The sequence below is a fragment of the Vulpes vulpes genome, chromosome 8 (assembly GCF_048418805.1).
Source record: "Vulpes vulpes isolate BD-2025 chromosome 8, VulVul3, whole genome shotgun sequence".
Taxonomy (NCBI): Eukaryota; Metazoa; Chordata; class Mammalia; order Carnivora; family Canidae; genus Vulpes; species Vulpes vulpes.
The window spans coordinates 85,826,842-85,844,686 of NC_132787.1; the positions used below are offsets into that span (position 1 = coordinate 85,826,842).

General features: G+C 38.1%; 1 protein-coding gene across 1 annotated transcript in view; it reads right to left on the reverse strand.

Annotated features, from left to right (window-relative positions):
* TTC27 (tetratricopeptide repeat domain 27) overlaps positions 1–17,845 on the reverse strand; it is a 174,324-nt gene that overhangs the window by 114,060 nt on the left and 42,419 nt on the right. Inside the window, exon 9 of the mRNA XM_026016000.2 lies at positions 16,672–16,738. Coding sequence (XP_025871785.1) covers positions 16,672–16,738 — 67 coding nt within the window. The remainder of the gene's footprint in view (positions 1–16,671; positions 16,739–17,845) is intronic.

Genomic DNA, 17,845 nt, shown 5'->3' on the forward strand with positions numbered 1-17,845 from the left:
AAAAAAAGAACTAATCTAACATCTAAGGAAACTCAGTTAACTGAAATGAAAAAGCCAATGAGTACTACTGTAACTCACACTAAAAATTTTAATATTATGACACACCTACACACACACACACACACACACACACATTATTTTATGTAGCTAACAATTCCACAACATGAAACATTGTCATCATTCCCAGCAGAGCAGTAAAGAAAATTCTGTAACACCCTCAAAGAAAATCTGGAGTGTTGTTTCTATTAAAAACAAATTTCCTTTTCACTCTTATCACTGCACATTTCCAATAATCTTCTACCAGAGGTCACTGGGATCTTTTATATGACAGCCAGCCAGTCTGCTCCCTTAAACGTGAAGGAAGGAGCTTTCAGATAGCTGCTTTTCCACCCATAAATCAAAGCCAATTCAGAGCTCTCTTTGTGAGTCCATAATTGTTTGCTATACTCAAGCCAAATCAGATGATGCCTACCCAGGTCAGGCTGACCTTACAATGCAAGGAACAAAGAAATACTATAAAGAGCAGAAGTATTCCCCCTTCTTAATGAACTATTTAAAAAAGCATCCATTGTTAAAGTCTGTATCAAATGACAATAAGTTCAAAATTCCCAATTTAGTCTATAAATTATCCCCAGTAGAACTGCAATCCAAATTCCCAGGCCTTGCTCCATAGACCATTTAAAATCTGTCACAAATCTGTTTTCCCCTAATCACTTTTGCCTTAACTAAATCTTCCAATCCAGTTAACTGAACCCAGTACAACTCACACTTCACCATCTCCTTGCCTTTGCTCTTGCTATCACTCCATCTAAACCCCATCTGTCTTTCAAGGCCCAATTCAAATCCTCCCTTAGTGAACAAAGCCTTCTTTGCTCTGTCCTAAATATTTTCTTCTTTTCTGAGCAGCCAGGGGATTTATTTATCTGTACTATCAATTTGTGGTTTAAACTGCCTGGTATTGCCAATTACATTTCCCTAAGTTTATCTGATCTGAGCTAAATTAAAAATTCCACGCAGGCAAGTCCTATGTTTTATACCTTTATTTCTTCCACAATATCTAGGAGCATGCTTGGCAAATCCTGAGATTCCAAATCTCCTGTCATTACAACACATTCAAAGCTCACTTTCAAATCTGTTCTCTGTTCTGCAGATATTCATATAGAAAGCAGACACCAAAGAGAGATCAAATTGTTGGGTCATTTATCTGCCTAAAAAAAAACACAAAACCTACATTCTGGAGATGCCAGTTCATCAGCACTACCAGATGCACCTTTCACATTGTCATGAGAAACAGACCTACCTAAAACATAGGAACTATTTAAAGCTGGAACACCATGTTAATTCATAATATCAAAAAGCCTAAGAGCTTTCTTTAGTTTCAGTGATGGCCAAAAGCAGAAGCACAAAGCCACAAGTTTGAACAAGACTCCTTAACATCCAATGTATTACCAACTTAATGGCAAGTCCTATATATTTCTCCTGTATCTGGAGCTTTTCTTTCTTAAGGCTTTTTCCTCTACCTTCTATTAATGTTCTCCATCATCACTGATTCAGCTTCTCACCAGGCTAATGAACAGCAATAGATTCACTTTAAAATTAAAGTGTATGCAATGAAATCAGAACTGTTTATTCTTTAAACTGGTTTATCAAATAGTATTTCAACCATCTTGCCATTGTTCAAAATAGTTTTTAGATTTCATTTTATTATTTGATATATAGAGGATTATAAGTAAACTTTAAGTTATAAAGTGTAATAGTATAAACACCTGTGAATCTGAGACTAGTTTTTTTAACTTATTACATTTATAAAACTCATCCATGTTGTTGCTTATAGCTATAGCCCATTTATTTTCACTTCACTGTTGTATAATATTTCATAAATTGTGATATTTTATATCATAATTATTTGTCCTTTTTCCTATCAACAATCATTTAGGTTGTTTCCAGTTTCTCCACCATGATGACAAATGTTGCTATTATTAAACATTCACACACATATCTACTGATGCAGATGCAAGAGTTTCTTAGGTATACTTCTAAGAGTTTCTTAGATTACAATTTCTGAAACGTGTCATACACAACTTCTTGGTGTTTTACAACACCTCTCTGGTGTGGATAAGCATGAGTTGCATTTTTTTTTATTCTGTTAATTCCAAATTATTTCTGGGGCACCTGGGTGGTTCAGTCAGTTAAGCATCCAATTTTTTATTTTGGCTCAGGTCATGAGCTCCCAGTCATGAGACTAAGCCCCCTGGTGGCTCACATTGGACTTGGAGCCTGCTCAAGATTTTCTCTCTCCCTCTGCCCCTCCCCACACAGCTCATGTGCATATGCACACACTCTTGCTCTCTTAAAAAAATAAAATCTAAAAGTTACATTTCCCCTCCCAAATTATAAAAATCTAGTAAACAAAAGATTTTGGCTATCTTTTGATTAGTGCATGCTTTATTTCTTTAAACATCCCATATATAGCTGGTCTATATTATGAATCATTAAACTGTTTGTTGTCTTTGTGGACTCTCAGTCTTGGTGGCCTGACTTCTCTCTGTTGATCTTTAATTGTGAGCTCACTGATCAATTTTAACTTGGGACTGTTGATGTTTTTCTCCAGAGGAAATGGTTTCTGCTGCCACAGCAAGGCCACACCATGAATTCAGGATTCCTTCAGTCTTGCTTGAGGGTCTTGGCTTAGTAGAAAGTTCTGAAAGTGCCATTAGGTCAGGTAATTCCATCCCTCTTGATCTCTGACCACGAGAGCCTCTGGTCTCTGGTCCAGAAGTCCCCCTTCTGTATTTTAATCTATGTGTTTAGGTTTATTTCATTATGCTTCCCCGTTTTCTTTGCTAAAGAAAACAGACAATATGGGGCAAGCCACGAGGGGGAAACCCAGTGAGACAGAGGCAGGTTGAGAGAAGTTCAATGGTCATCTGAACACATCCCAGAGAGCCTGCTTTTATCTTCAACCTCAAATAAGAATGCTTAACTGGCCATAAAGCAATGATGGGCTTTGCTCATTTTCTGTATAGTTTTGTGCCAGAGGTTTTTCTGACTTTGACTTTTTATTTTTCTCCTTCAGAAAAATTTCAAGGATAATATAAAGAATTCCTATATATTTTTCAACCAACTTAACATTGTGCCACACAACCAATATTTTAATCTCCAGGCCTTACATAGATTTTAGTAAAAATGGCACTTATAGACTTAAAATAATTCGTCTAATTAGTTGTATTTTAATACCATTAACACAAGAAGTTGCTTGAAATTCTGTATTAACACCTCACTGTATTTTAGAAGATGTCAATTACCTATGCTATTTTTTTTTTTAAAGATTTTATTTATTTATTCATGAGAGACACAGTGAGAGAGAGAGGCAGAAACACAGGCAGAGAGAGAAGCAGGCTCCATGCAGGGAGCCCGACGTGGGACTTGATTCCGGGACCACGCCCCAGGCCGAATGTGGCGCTAGACCGCTGAGCCACCGGGGCTACCCTACCTATGCTATTTTTATACAAATATAAAAGTTCCAACTACCTCACATAGTATGAAGTCTTTTAAGTGGTATATAGTGGAGTTTTAAAATGCATTTTCCCGGGCAGCCCGGTTGGCTCAGCGGTTAAGCGCAGCTTTCAGCCCAGGGAGTGATCCTGGAGATCCGGGATCCAGTCCCACATTGGGTTCCCTGTGTGGAGACTGCTTCTCTCTCTGCCTATGTCTCTGTCTCTCTCCCTCTCTGTCTCTCATGAATAAATAAAGTCTTTAAAATAAAATAAAATGCATTTTCCCAATGACTACTGGTATTAAGCATTGTCCATATTCTTGTTGGTCATTCATATATCTTTGGTGGAAGGTCTGTTCAAATCTTTTCTCCATTTTCAATTGCTTTGTCCTGTTAAGTTGGAAGAGGTCTTTATTTATTCTGAAAACAAGTCCTTTATGAGATACATATACTGTGAATATTTGCTCAGACTTACCTTTTCTTTTTTTTTTTAAGATCTTATTTATTTATTAGAGGGAGAGACAGAGAGCATGAGTTTGGGGGAGGGGCACGGGGAGAGGGAGAAGCAGACTCCCTGCTGAGCAAGGAGCCCAACGTGGGACTCTATCCCAGAACCCTGGGATCATGACCTGAGGTGAAGGCAGATGCTCAACTAACTGAGCCATCCAGGTGCCCTTGTCTTTCATTTTCTTAATGATGTCCTTCAAAGTGTAGATTTTAATTTAAATGAAGTCCAAAAAATCTTTTTATCCAGGTTTTTTAAAAACTTTTATTTATTTATTCATGAGAGACACAGAAAGAGAGGCAGAGACATATGCAGAGGGAGAAGCAGGCTTCACGCAGGGGGCCCAATTGGGAATCGATCCCGGCCCTCCAGGATTATGCCCTGGGCCGAAAGCAGACATGCTTAACTGTTGAGCCACCCAGGCATCCCAGTTTTTCTATTATGGTTCACGGACTTAGTGTCCTAGCTGAAAACTGCTCATCACCCCAAAGCTACAACAATTTTACCTTAAGAAAATTAGGAAATTTGGGCAGCCCAGGTGGCTCAGGGGTTTAGCACCGCCTTCAGCCCAGGTCGTGATCCTGGAGACCCGGGATCCAGTCCCACATCGGGCTCCCTGCATGGAGCCTGGTTCTCCCTCTGCCTGTGTCTCTACCTCTCTCTCTCAATCCTCTCTGTGTGTTCTCAGGAATAAATAAATAAAATCTTAAAAAAAAAAAATTAGGAAATTTAGGTAAATGACAGATTTTTATATATAAATTCCTTTGTGATTTCTTTATTGATTCACAGATTAAGTATGTTGTTTATTTGGTTTCCAAATATTTAAAGTTTTTTCAGATATCAAAGTTATTTATGTAAACTTTAATTCCACTGTGGAAAGAGAACATATTCCACATGATGCTTATTTTTTTATTGAAACTTATTTAACTGCCCCAGTATATGGTCTTGTTGAACATATCAAATGCACTTGAAAAAAAACATGTATTGAGTGTGTTGTTCTATAAATATCAATTCAGTCAAGTTGGTTGGTAGTATTCTTGAAATTATCTATTATTATTATCAGTGTTTTTGTCTAGTTGTCCTATCAATTGCTGAGGGAAATGTTAAAAATCTCCAAATATGACTGTGACATTATCTATTTCTCACTTTAATTCTACCAATTTTTGCTTCGTATGTTAGCTGTTATTAAGCACATATACATTTATGATTATTATGTATTGTTGGTAAATTTTCCCTTTATTATTATGAAATAGCCCTCTCTGTCTCTGGAAATAGTCTTTGTAATGAAACCCATTTCATTTGATATTAATTTAACAAATCCAGACTTTTTATATTTAATGTTTCATGGGATAATATTTTCTATCTATTTATTTTCAATCTGAGTCTTTATATTTAAAATACACTTCTTAGGGGGATCCCTGGGTGGCTCAGCGGTTTCGTGCCTGCCCTTGGCCCAGGGCGCGATCCTGGAGTCCCGGGATCGAGTCCCACATCAGGCTCCCAGCATGGAGCCCGCTTCTCCCTCTGCCTGTGTCTCTGCCTCTCTCTCTCTCTCGCTCTCTGTGTGACTATCATAAATAAATAAAAATTTTTTAAAAAATAATAATAATTTATTTTTTAAGTAGGCTTCATGCCCAACATGGGGCTTGAACTCATGACCCTGAGATCAAGAGTTGTATACTCTACCAACTGAGTAAGCCAGGTGCCCCTAGATGCTTTTGTATTTATAAACTGTTGCTCTAGAATGACAGTATCTTTATTTGTCCATGATGTTCTTAGAATTAATAGTGTAATTCTTCACATAAAATGTAGAAAACTTGTAATCATGTCAATACATTTATCCACCCCTTGCTTTCTACATAGTTTAGAAAATGCCAAGAAAGAATTTCATAACTTTAGATAGAAATATAGACCTTAAAGATACTGTAAGGAAAATGATGTTCTTTTATACTTATCCACATATTTACCATTTCAGATACTCTATTTCTCACTAAACATCTAGGTGTCTGTATGAAATTATTTCACTTCAGCCTGAAAAATTTCATTTAGCATTTTTTTTTTTTAACAGTAAGGGCTTGCTGACAATAAATTCTTAGTTTTCTTTCATCTAAAAAGGTCTTCATTTGGCCACAAGTCTTTTTATTTAAGATTTATTTATTTGAAAGAGAGAGAGAGAATGCACACACACGAATGTGGGAGGGACAGAGGGAGAGAAAGAAAGAGGAAGCAGACTCCCCACTGACTGTGGAGTCTGACACATGGCTCAATCCCAGGACCCTAGGATCGTGGCCTGAGCCAAAATCCAGAGTCAGCTGCTTAACTGACTGAGCTACCCAGACACATCCTGGCCATAATTCTTGAAAGATATTTTTACTAAGTATAGAATTCTGAGTTGATACATTTTTCATTTGAACACTTTAAAAATGCTGTTCCACTGTCTTCTGCCCTCCTTAGCTTCTGAAGTTAGAGATATCTGCAATCTTTTTTTCCTTTAATGTGTCACTTTTCTCTGTTTCTTATCAAGATGTTCTCTTTATGTTTTATCTTACTAGGCTGACTATAACATACTCAGGCCTGATTTACTTTGTTTCACACTGCTTAGGTCTCAGGGTGCTTCTTGAATCCATAAATATTGAACATTCATACATTTGGGAAATGTTTTAGCCAGTATTTCTTCAAACTGTTTTTTTGCTCTATTCTCTCTTTCCTTCTGGCTCCAATTCAACTTGTATGTTGAATGTTCTGATACTATACCACATATTCAAGAGGTCTTATTCATTATTTTTATCTTCCCTGTCTTTCTGGTTCTTCACACAAATTAGCCTCTATTGATCTACACGTTCTCCAACTCTCTCTTGTATCATCTCCATTCAATTGTAAATTTCATCCAGAGAATTTTTATTTTACATATCGTATGTTCAGTTTTTTAAGATTTCCCTGTGGTTCCTTATACTTCCCATTTTTTTCTACAAATTCCTCTTTGGGACTATTAAAAAAATTTTTCCTTTATGTTACCTAATATAAAGAATTTCTTTAATCCTTGTCTGTTAATTCCAACATCTAGGTCATGTTGGACTTGGTCTCCATTGACTTTGCTCTTATAAATTGCTCACATTTTCTTCATTCTTCATTCGCTGAACAATTGTGGATGATAGGGATCCCTGGGTGGCGCAGCGGTTTGGCACCTGCCTTTGGCCCAGGGCGCGATCCTGGAGACCCGGGATCGAATCCCACATCGGGCTCCCGGTGCATGGAGCCTGCTTCTCCCTCTGCCTGTGTCTCTGCCTCTCTCTCTCTCTCTCTTACTGTGTGCCTATCATAAATAAATAAAATAAAAAATTTAAAAAAAAAAATTAAAAAAAAAAAACAATTGTGGATGATATCCTACTATTGTGAAGCTTTTTTTAAAAATTTTTTATTTTATTTAATATGCTAATATATAGTATACCACTCAGTACTCATCTCATCATGTACCCTTCTTAATGACTGTCAAATGTTATACTCTTGAGCTTGAATTCGGTTGTTCTGTTACAAAGTGTTGGCTTTTTACGTTTTAACACATAACCTGGTTTGACTAAATACATACACATAGTCTCTTAGGTGGCTGCTCAGAATTTCATCTAAGTTCCTTTGTCATTAACTGAGCTGCTTAGAGTGTACCCTACAAATGCATAGCTCAAGAGTGAGCCAGACTTAAACAACATTTACAGACAGAATGGAAGAATCCTCATCTGTGACACTCTCCTTTATGAAATGTTCTTCCTCACATTCCAGCAGCATGGTAACCTCAATGTTTGTCCTCAGAAAGACTGCCGAATTGCTATCAGAGTTTTAGCTGCCCTGCACGTAAGACAATGGGATTCAGCCATAGGAGAGAAACAAGAAAACCACCCAATGTCGTTCTTTTCTTCCAAGCAAAAAAAATCATCTCCAGAATCCTTCTGCCTTTGGTCATTCTCAACTGTCATCATGTAGTTGTTTCTTTATTTCTTGCATTTTGCCCATAGTTTGTCATTGGTTCCAATCAGAGCTTACTTGGCCATCACAAAAGCTGAAGTCCTCCAAATAAAGTTTAGAATCAGCTTGTTGATTTCTGAAAAGAAAAAAAGCCCACTGGGAATCTGAACACTATTAGATTTAATTTATAGCTCAATTTTGGGATTACTATCAATTCAACAATATTGAGTCTTCCAATCTATGGATATTGTGACTTTTCAATTTATTTAGATCTTCTTTAATTTCTCATAGCATTATGTCATTTTTAGTATACAAGTATACTTGTACTTGTATAAGTATAAGTACTATACTTGAACTATAGTATAGTTAGTATATACTATACTATATAGTATACTATATATAACTATATAGTATAGTTAGTATAGTATATAGTATAGTATACTATACTATACTATATACTATAGTATATAGTATACTTCAGTTAAATTTATCATTAAATATTTGATACCTTATGCTATTCTAAATAATTTTAAAATGTCTTTCCCAATTATTCGTTGCTAGGAATATATAAACAAAACTGATTTTTTTTTTTTAAGATTTATCTGTTTGAGAGTGAGAGATTGAGAGAGAGAGAGAGAGAGCACGAACAGGGGGAGGGACAAAGGAAGGAGGAGAAGTAGACTCCCCACTGAGCAGGGAGCCCAAAATTGGGGTTCAATTCCAAGACCTTGGGATCATGACCTGAGCTGAAGGCAGACACTTAACCAACTGAGCCACCCAGGTGCGACACAACTGATTCTTCTTTTAATTGACCTTGAATTCTTCTCAGACCTCGCCTATTACTTCCAGTAGCTTTTGTATCAATTCTTTACTATTTCCTATGTATACAATTGTGTCATCTATACATAATGATAGTTTTATAGCTTCCTTTCCAATCCCCGTACCTTCTGCATCCTCTTCATGTTTTACTGCACTAGCTGGGATTTCCAATTCTATGGAGAACTGAAGTGCCATTTTCCTGATCTTAAGGAGGAAAGGTTGTTTTTCGTCAATAATGATTTTATTTTATTTTTTTTTAAGATTTTATTTATTTACTCACGAGAGACACAGAGAGAGAGAGAGGCAGACACACAGGTAGAGGGAGAAGCAGGTTCCACACAGGGAGCCTGATGTGGGACTTAATCCCGGGTCTCCAGGAACATGCCCTGGGCTGAAGGTGGCACCAAACTGCTGAGCCACCTGGGTTGCCTGTCCATAGCGATTTAAATAGAGATTCTTGGGGATCCCTGGGTGGCTCAGCGGTTTGGCGCCTGCCTTTGGCCCAGGGCATGAACCTGGATTCCCGGGATCAAGTCCCACATCGGGCTCCTGGCATGGAGCCTGCTTCTTCCTCCTGTGTCTTTGTCTCTCTCTCTCTCTCATAAATAAATGAATCTTAAAAAACAAAAATAGAGATTCTTCATTGATGTTCTTTACTAGGTTGACATTCCCTTCTATTCCTAGTTTACTAATATAATAAAATATTATGTAACATTTATATTGATATTCTACATATTAATATATTATTCAAACACATTTTATAAGTAAAATTATAATATAAGGTTTGTTAAAATTTTTTCAAATGCTTTTTTTTAATTTTTTTTTTTTTTTTTTTTTTTTATGATAGTCACAGAGAGAGAGAGAGAGGCAGAGACACAGGCGGAGGGAGAAGCAGGCTCCATGCACCGGGAGCCTGATGTGGGATTCGATCCCGGGTCTCCAGGATCGCGCCCTGGGCCAAAGGCAGGCGCCAAACCGCTGCGCCACCCAGGGATCCCCAAATGCTTTTTTTTTTAAAGATTTGATTTATTTTAAAGATTTTATTCATTTATTCATGAGAGACACAGAGAGAGGCAGAGGGAGAAGCAGGCTCCCTGTGGAAAGCCCAATGTGGAACTCAATCCCAGGACCCCAGGATCATGACATGAGCCAAAGGCAGACGTTCAACCACTGAGTCACCCAGGTGCCCCTGATTTTGTGCTTCCATTGAGATAATCATCTGGCTTTTCCCTTTTACTATACTAACAGGATGAACTGCATTGATTGTTTCATATTAATCCAATTATGCACTCTTGAGATAAACACTATTTGGTTATGACTTAATATCCCATTTTGCACTTGCTGCTTCAAATATTTTGTCCAGTTTTGTAGTTGCTTACAGTTGAAGTTCAAAATCAGGACAGTTACTCTAACACGACTAGAAGTAAACCCACTGGGGGATTCCTGGGTGGCGCAGCAGTTGGGCGCCTGCCTTTGGCCCAGGGCACGATCCTGGAGACCCGGGATCGAATCCCACATCAGGTTCCCGGTGCATGGAGCCTGCTTCTCCCTCTGCCTGTGTCTCTGCCTCTCTCTCTCTCTCTCTCTCTCTGTGTGACTATCATAAATAAAAAAAAATTTTTTTTTTAAAAAGTAAACCCACAGGGCAGCCTGGGTGGCTCAGCGGTTTAGCACCACTTTCAGCCCAGGGTGTGATCCTGGAGACCCGGGATCAAGTCCCACATTGGGCTCCTTGCATGGAGCCTGCTTCTTCCTCTGCCTGTGTCTGTGCCTCTCTCTCTCTCTCTCTCTGTGTGTCTCTCATGAATAAATAAATAAAGTCTTTAAAAAAAAATAGAAGTAAACCCACAAATAAGTATTAACCTTAAGCCATGGTTAACAGTGAAGAGAGAAGTCTAGCAGTGACCAAAGTAGATGGTGGTAAGAAGAGCTTTGATCCCACTAATCCTATTACTCATTCTGTCTATTCCTGAAGTAGGATATATACAAGGAACTCAGTTCAACTACAGTCAAAAATATTTAATAATCCTCTGTTAATAACAGTTAACCTATGAACTGAGAGGAAAAAATAAAGCATGTCTATCTCTTCTTTAAAAGTTACCAACTTAAAAAAAAAAAAAAAAAAGTTACCAACTTAGGGCAGCCCCAGTGGCTCAGCGGTTTAGCACTGCCTTCAGCCCAGGGCCTGACCCTGGAAACCGGGATCGAGTCCCACATCGAGCTCCCTCCGTGGAGCCTGCTTCTCCCTCTGTGCCTCTGCCTTTCTCTTTCTCTCTCTCTCTCTCTCTCTGTCTCTCATGAATAAATGGATAGAATCTTAAAAAAAAAAAAAAAGTTACCAACTTAACTCAGAGATCACTACAATGTTCATTATCAATAAATGCCTATTAAATTAAATTAAAATGTACAAGTAACATTTTGAAAGACAAATATTCAAACCAGAAAGAAAATAAAAATCCTGAGCTATACCTGCTTAATATAGAATGTGTCATCATGTAATGTTAACATAAACTATCAGAAATATCACAGCTATCTTGCAAAGTTCTATTGCCTATCTTAGAAAATTAATGAGTATGCCCTAAAAGAAATATAGGCAATCATTTTAATCTGTAAAAATGGCTTGCAAACTATTTTACGTTCATAGATAAGCATTTATTAAATAGCTTTAAAATTAATAGCAGAAAGAGAAAATACACACAATATAACATATAACTTCTACAGGTCTTTTTCCTTTCTTCATTTACAGAGACTTTGGGGCTTCAGGCAGACACTCAGAAGGCAGGCTGCCAGTATCAATTTACACTTAAGCAAAACTTTTGCCAATGAAAACTGAAACACCTGTATGAATTAACTAAATTGTTCCCATTTTCAACAATGAAAGGAAATTAAAAGCATTACTGAATGTCACTGACTTGGCCCATCTGAAAGGAAATAACGTAGATAACAGCTAATTTTAAATTATCAAGCCGATACAACATAAATGGTTCTCTAAAACAATATGGGTTATTTTTACTATGAGTCATTCAGTTTTCCTGAAATGTGCGGATCAAATATCTCAGGAACAGCACTACATTATGACAACCTTAAAAAAATAAAGTATTCCTTTTAGGATAAGCTTCTGACATTGCTGAACTAAAACATTCTCCCAACATATCTCTCATATATTTCAACATGCTACACTAATTGGAAAACAGTACTAAAAATTTCTCCCCCCCAAAAAAATATTTTACCATTTTAGTAAACTTTAAGACAGTTTATTAAAACTGAACAAAACTCAGGAATAATGAGCCATTCATTTGTTTATTCAATAAATATTTAACAAATAGCCGGTAACTATGGCCCCCATCCCTTCAAGTGCTTACAATCCAGGGGCAGAAATATTAAGACTTGTGTTATTCTTGCACTTCTATTAACCAAAGACACTTCATAGTCTCAATAGTTGATACCCTTAGTTCCAGGCCACCACACTGTTGCCACAGAAGGGAAATGGATGCCCAGCAAGAAAAAATATGCAGTTTCTTTCCTCTCTGCTCCCTTCTCTCCCACATCTACTGCCAATTTCAAACAGGTCTTAACCACTTAGGAATTCCTATTCCTTGAAAAAAGAATGCTCTCCTACAAACCAGCAATCAGATGGCCCCGCTCATCCCTGAATGCTATGGGTGCACCTGCTCGATTTACTCAAAGGTACTTTCAGGACATTCTTGAATTTGATCCTCAAAACAAGATTTCAATGATGAGGAAGGGGCATATCCCTTCCTAAAACAAGGGAGTTAAAACAAGATAAAACAAGTAGTTCTCCTTCACATCACATAGCACTACCTAAAATCATAAAACTAAGGGAAGCAATAGAGCATCAAGTTATAGGAAAGAAAGAAATCCTTTCCAGGGGTCAAATATATTTCATTCATTCTCTTCTTCTGCATCCATTATTGAGCAACAGCTATGACTGAAGCATTGTACTATACTGGGCCTTGTAGAAGACTGAGAGAAGAACAAAGCCTTGTCCCTGAAATGGGGAGTTTATAGTCTTGTGGGAGGGATAAGGAATATACATAAATAATTATAAGCCCAAATATGAGCCTTGTTAAGAAAAAGGCACAGAAAGAAGTTCAAGAGTTCAGAAAAGGGATACGACGAACACAAAAGTGTTCTCTTTTGCCTAAAATATTCTTCGGGAGTAAAAGATAAGGGATATTTATATATAGGTCAGTCAATTATATAGGATATAAATTTTAGACAGAGACAGAGAGAGAGAGGCAGAGGGAGCAGCAGGCTCACTCCAAGGAGCCCGATGCAGGACTCGAGCCCAGAACCCAAGATCATGCCCTAAGCCAAAGGCAGACGCTCAACTGCTGAGCCACCTAGGTGCCCCTCTAATTCCTCTTATTATCTGCTTCAGTATCATACACAAAGAATGGATAGGAGGAAGGATCAATAAATGCAAGGCAAGGGTTCATCTGGATTTTTCTAGTGTAGGCTGTATGCTTCCTTTGGAATCAACAAAAGAAGGGAGTGGTGCAGATCACAAAGTATTGCTGGGGCTCCTAAAAGCCCTCCTCACATAGAAGTTCCTTGCCCTACTTCTTATGAATTAAAGATTTACTTGGAACTAAAAAACTCATCTCCTGGGACGCCTGGGTGGCTCAGCGATTGAGCATCTGCATTTGGCTCAGAACGTGATCCCAGAGTCCCAGGATCAAGTCCCACATTGGGCTTCCTGCAGGGAGCCTGCTTCTCCCTCTGCCTGTGTCTCTGCCAGCCTCTCTTTCTCTGTGTGTCTCTCATGAATAAGTAAATAAAATCTTTAAAATAAATAAATAAAAAATAAAATAAAAAACCTCATCTCCTTGAAGAGTCATGCCTGGCACTATGCATTACTGTAATAATCAAACCGCTTTCCTCCAAAGGGATCAGTCCCCAGGTCAGGTCTGACTTGGATGAGAGTTGGAAGAGGACAGAGAACAAAAAAGTTATAAAGTCCTTGGGGGGAAAGTATAAAACTCAAATTTATCATCTTCACTACAAGTTAGGAGATGAGTTACCTATCCCAGAGATTACTAGAGTTAATTATTTCAGAAGTACTTCACAGTAGAAAGGAACAAGACAGGGGCAGGGGTGGGCATGGAATCGGAAAGGCAAACCATAAGAGACTCTCAACTCTGGGAAACAAACCGCGGATTGCTGGAGGGGTGGGAAGGAGGGATGGAGTCACTGAGTGATGGGCATGAAGGAGGGCAAGTGGTGAATTGAGCACTGGGTGTTATATAAGACTGATGAATCACTGGGATGCCGGGTGGCTCAGTGGTTGAGCATCTGCCTTTGGTTCAGGTTGTGATCCTGGAGTCCTGGGATCAAGTCTCATGTCAGGCTCCCCATAGGGAGCCTAGCCTGCTTCTCCCTCTGCCTATGTCTCTGCCCCTCTCTCTGTGTCTCTCATGAATAAAATCTTCAAAACAAAAACAAAAAAACTTGATGAGGGCAGCCAGGGTGGCTCAGCGGTTGAGCATCTGCATTTGGCTCAGGACGTGATCCCAGAGTCCCAAGATCGAGTCACACATTGGGCTCCCTGCATGGAGCCTAGTTCTCCCTTTACCTGTGTCTCTGCCTCTCTCTCTCTATGTGTCTCTCATGAATAAATAAATAATATCTTTAAAAAAAAAAAAACCTGATGAATCACTGAACTCTACCTCTGAAACTAATAATAGAGTATATGTTAATTAAATCAAATTTAAGCAAAAAGTTTTTAAAAATGAAAATAATGAATAACTAAAGCAAAACAGGAAAAAAGGGAAAAGTTTTTTAAAGGAAGAAATAAACCCACCAACTCGAAATGCTAAAATACATTTAACTGCTTGTTTATAAATCAAGTATTTTAGTGTCTTTTTAGGATAACTATGGCTAATACATATACCTTGATAAACCACTAAGACCAGTCCCAAGAAGATGTTATTATGGACCCCCGCCCCACAAGAGGCCAGCAGGAACACTTCCTAGCACATGTTACATCCTGTTTACCCCAGTTATCGGAAGAAACCCAAACACCCAAGCATCCTGGTCACATTCATCATCTAGACACTTGTCCTCATCCAGCTCTGTACTTCCCTACGGTAACTCAAACTCACCACCATTCCAGATCCTCCACATCTTTCCCTGAGCCTCACTTCATGGATCACCTTCCCACTGAGCTCCTTCCCGCCACTTAACTAAAACAGCCGTCCCCCCATGCCATTCGTATTCCCTTACCCTGTTCTATATGTCTCCAGAGCACATCTGTTAAATATATTATTTCTCTCTTTGTATACTGTGTATTGTCCCCACAAGAATGTAAATCAATGTAAAGGCCAAGAAGGAAAATACTTTGTTGATACTGTATCCCCAATGACCAGCACAAAGCTTGACATATATTTAGTATTCAATAGAGATTAGCTGGGTAAATAGGAAACACAGGATCATTTTTTAAATTAATATTTTTAAAAATGTTGAACACTTTACTTGTCAAATTCCTTATAGCATACATAGAGAAAACAGGGACATTTCTACATAGTTACCTAAACACAGATATGCTATCATCATAAACACTAAAGATTCCTAAGATACTGAAGTGAGAAAATAAAAACAGGCACCCAGAGGACTAAAAGGATTCATATCCAACCAGTTCCAAAACCATAGGCAGAAAGCAGTAACTTGCAAAATTCATATTACAATACAAAGTAAGCTAGCTTTTCTACCAGATAAAAGTACTTCATTTTTGCCTTATCTGAAAAATAACAAAGAAAGAAAACATCAGAATTCTCTCTTAATTTTAACTATGATAATAAAAATGCCTTTGAAAAAATTATCTTCAGCAACTTGTACTCATCAAAGATGTACATTATCTTTTTATCCATAAAGCTAAGAAGATGATGTCTGACCCTTTGGTATGTGACTTTTCTGTTCTTGAAAAGCATTCTTTGATCTCAAATCCTCATTTATTACTCGAGCTTTCCTTTTCTTTCTTTTTTTTTAAGGTAGTTTTTTTTTTTAATTTTTTTTTTTATTTGATAGTCACAGAGGAGAGAGAGAGAGAGAGAGAGAGAGAGGCAGAGACACAGGCAGAGGGAGAAGCAGGCTCCATGCACCGGAAGCCCGACGTGGGATTCGATCCCGGGTCTCCAGGATCGCGCCCTGGGCCAAAGGCAGGCGCCAAACCGCTGCGCCACCGAGGGATCCCAAGCTTTCCTTTTCACTGCCATTATTCTCCAACTGTAGTCTTTATCTATCAACTTTATTTTCTTACACTCCATTCCCTCCTTAATTCCCTATAATGAGGGGACTACATGTACAATACTGTACCGAAACTGTCCTAGAGCTGAGTGATGCACCCCTGATCATCAGTGCCCACGGCCTGTCTCTGGACAGCGCTGCAGTGGGGGATGCTGATGAGCACTTCATGTTCCTGACACTGCCCTACTTTCTCAGTCCATATAACCCTCACCCTCCTGCTTCTGGTCCTTGCTCTCTAACTCCTCCTTCTCATCCCATCTATGCAGGCATCACCCTCAGTTTTAGACAAAAGAGTTTCATACTACAGTGGTCTTGGAGTGAGGATTCAGACTCTTGCTCTGTCATTTCATTTATTCATTGGACATGGAGCACCTATCGGGCCCTGGGATCAAACAATGAAGAAGAAATATTTGGCCACTCCCCTCAAATCCAAGCAAATACGAAAAAAAATGCTTATGCTTACATCCACAGCAAGATATACGCAGTTTGGAAATTAAAATGGTGAGTTTTCTTTTCTCCTTAATTTCCCTACATGGCAGTATAGGGAACAATCTTAGGCAAGAATATATGAGAAACAATATCACATACAAGGTAAAACATGAAATGGAAAGGACAAGACATTACTCACTGATGTAAATGCCAGCAGCTCCTCTTCAGTTAACTTATGCACTGGGTTATTCTTTTGGAAATTTGTGCTTTAAATTTTAAAAAAAGAGCAAATTAATTCTAAAATGCATGTTGTAACTAATGAAATATTATTTTTAAAAAGGCAACATAAACTTTATTTCAAAGCACATATTTTAATACTAGTGCATTATATACAAATGTAGATATTAGTTTGCCAAAGATAAGTATGACACTAAATAATATAATAAGTAAGCAATAAAATGCTGACAAATAGGGGCACCTGGATGGACCATTCGGTTAAGCGTCCAACTCTTGGTTTCAGCCCAGGTCACGATTTCGGGATTGTGAGATCAAGTCCCACACTGGGCTCTGCACTCAATGGAGAGTCCACTTGGGTTTCTCTCTCTCCCTCTCTCTCTGCCCACCTCCCACAAAATAAATCAATAAATAAAATCTCTTTGAAAAATGTTGAGACACAAAAAATGCTGACAACGGGTGCCTTGCTGGTTAGGTGGTTAAGCGTCTGCCTTCGGCTTGAGTCACAATCCCAGGGTCCTGAGATAGAGCCTCACATTTGGCTCCCTGCTCGGCAGGGGGCCTGCTTCTCTCTCCCTCTGTCACTCCTCCTGCTTGTCCTCGCTCACTCTCTCTCTCAAATAAATAAATAATCTTTAAAAAATTTTTTTTTTAATTTTTAAAAATATTTTTAAATGCTGACTAAAGGTGGTTGGTATACTAAATGTTAACATAATTTATTTTACTAGGAAAAAGAAATTGAATCTGGCAGCCTCAGAAAGAAAAGACTGAACATGGAACCAGCTCCTAATTATCAAACTCATGCCAAAAAAATTAAAATATCACTGTAATCATTAGGCAAAATTTAAGAGGCTGTCAAAGAGGCAGGAAAATGGGAATTCTTAGATCCTGCTGATCCAAGTATAATTTGATCAGATGATTTTACTAAACAATTTATCACTATCTTGTAAAGTGAAATCTTCATATATCTTAGCTCAATAATAATTTCATAGAGCCCAGAGAAATTATTGAACAGGTGTACCAGGAGACATATACAAAATATCCATAGTAATATTGTGTACAACAGGAAAAAAAAAATCTTGAAATAATCCAAATGTCCAAAAAAAGACTGATAAACTGAGAAATATTCACCCAATGAG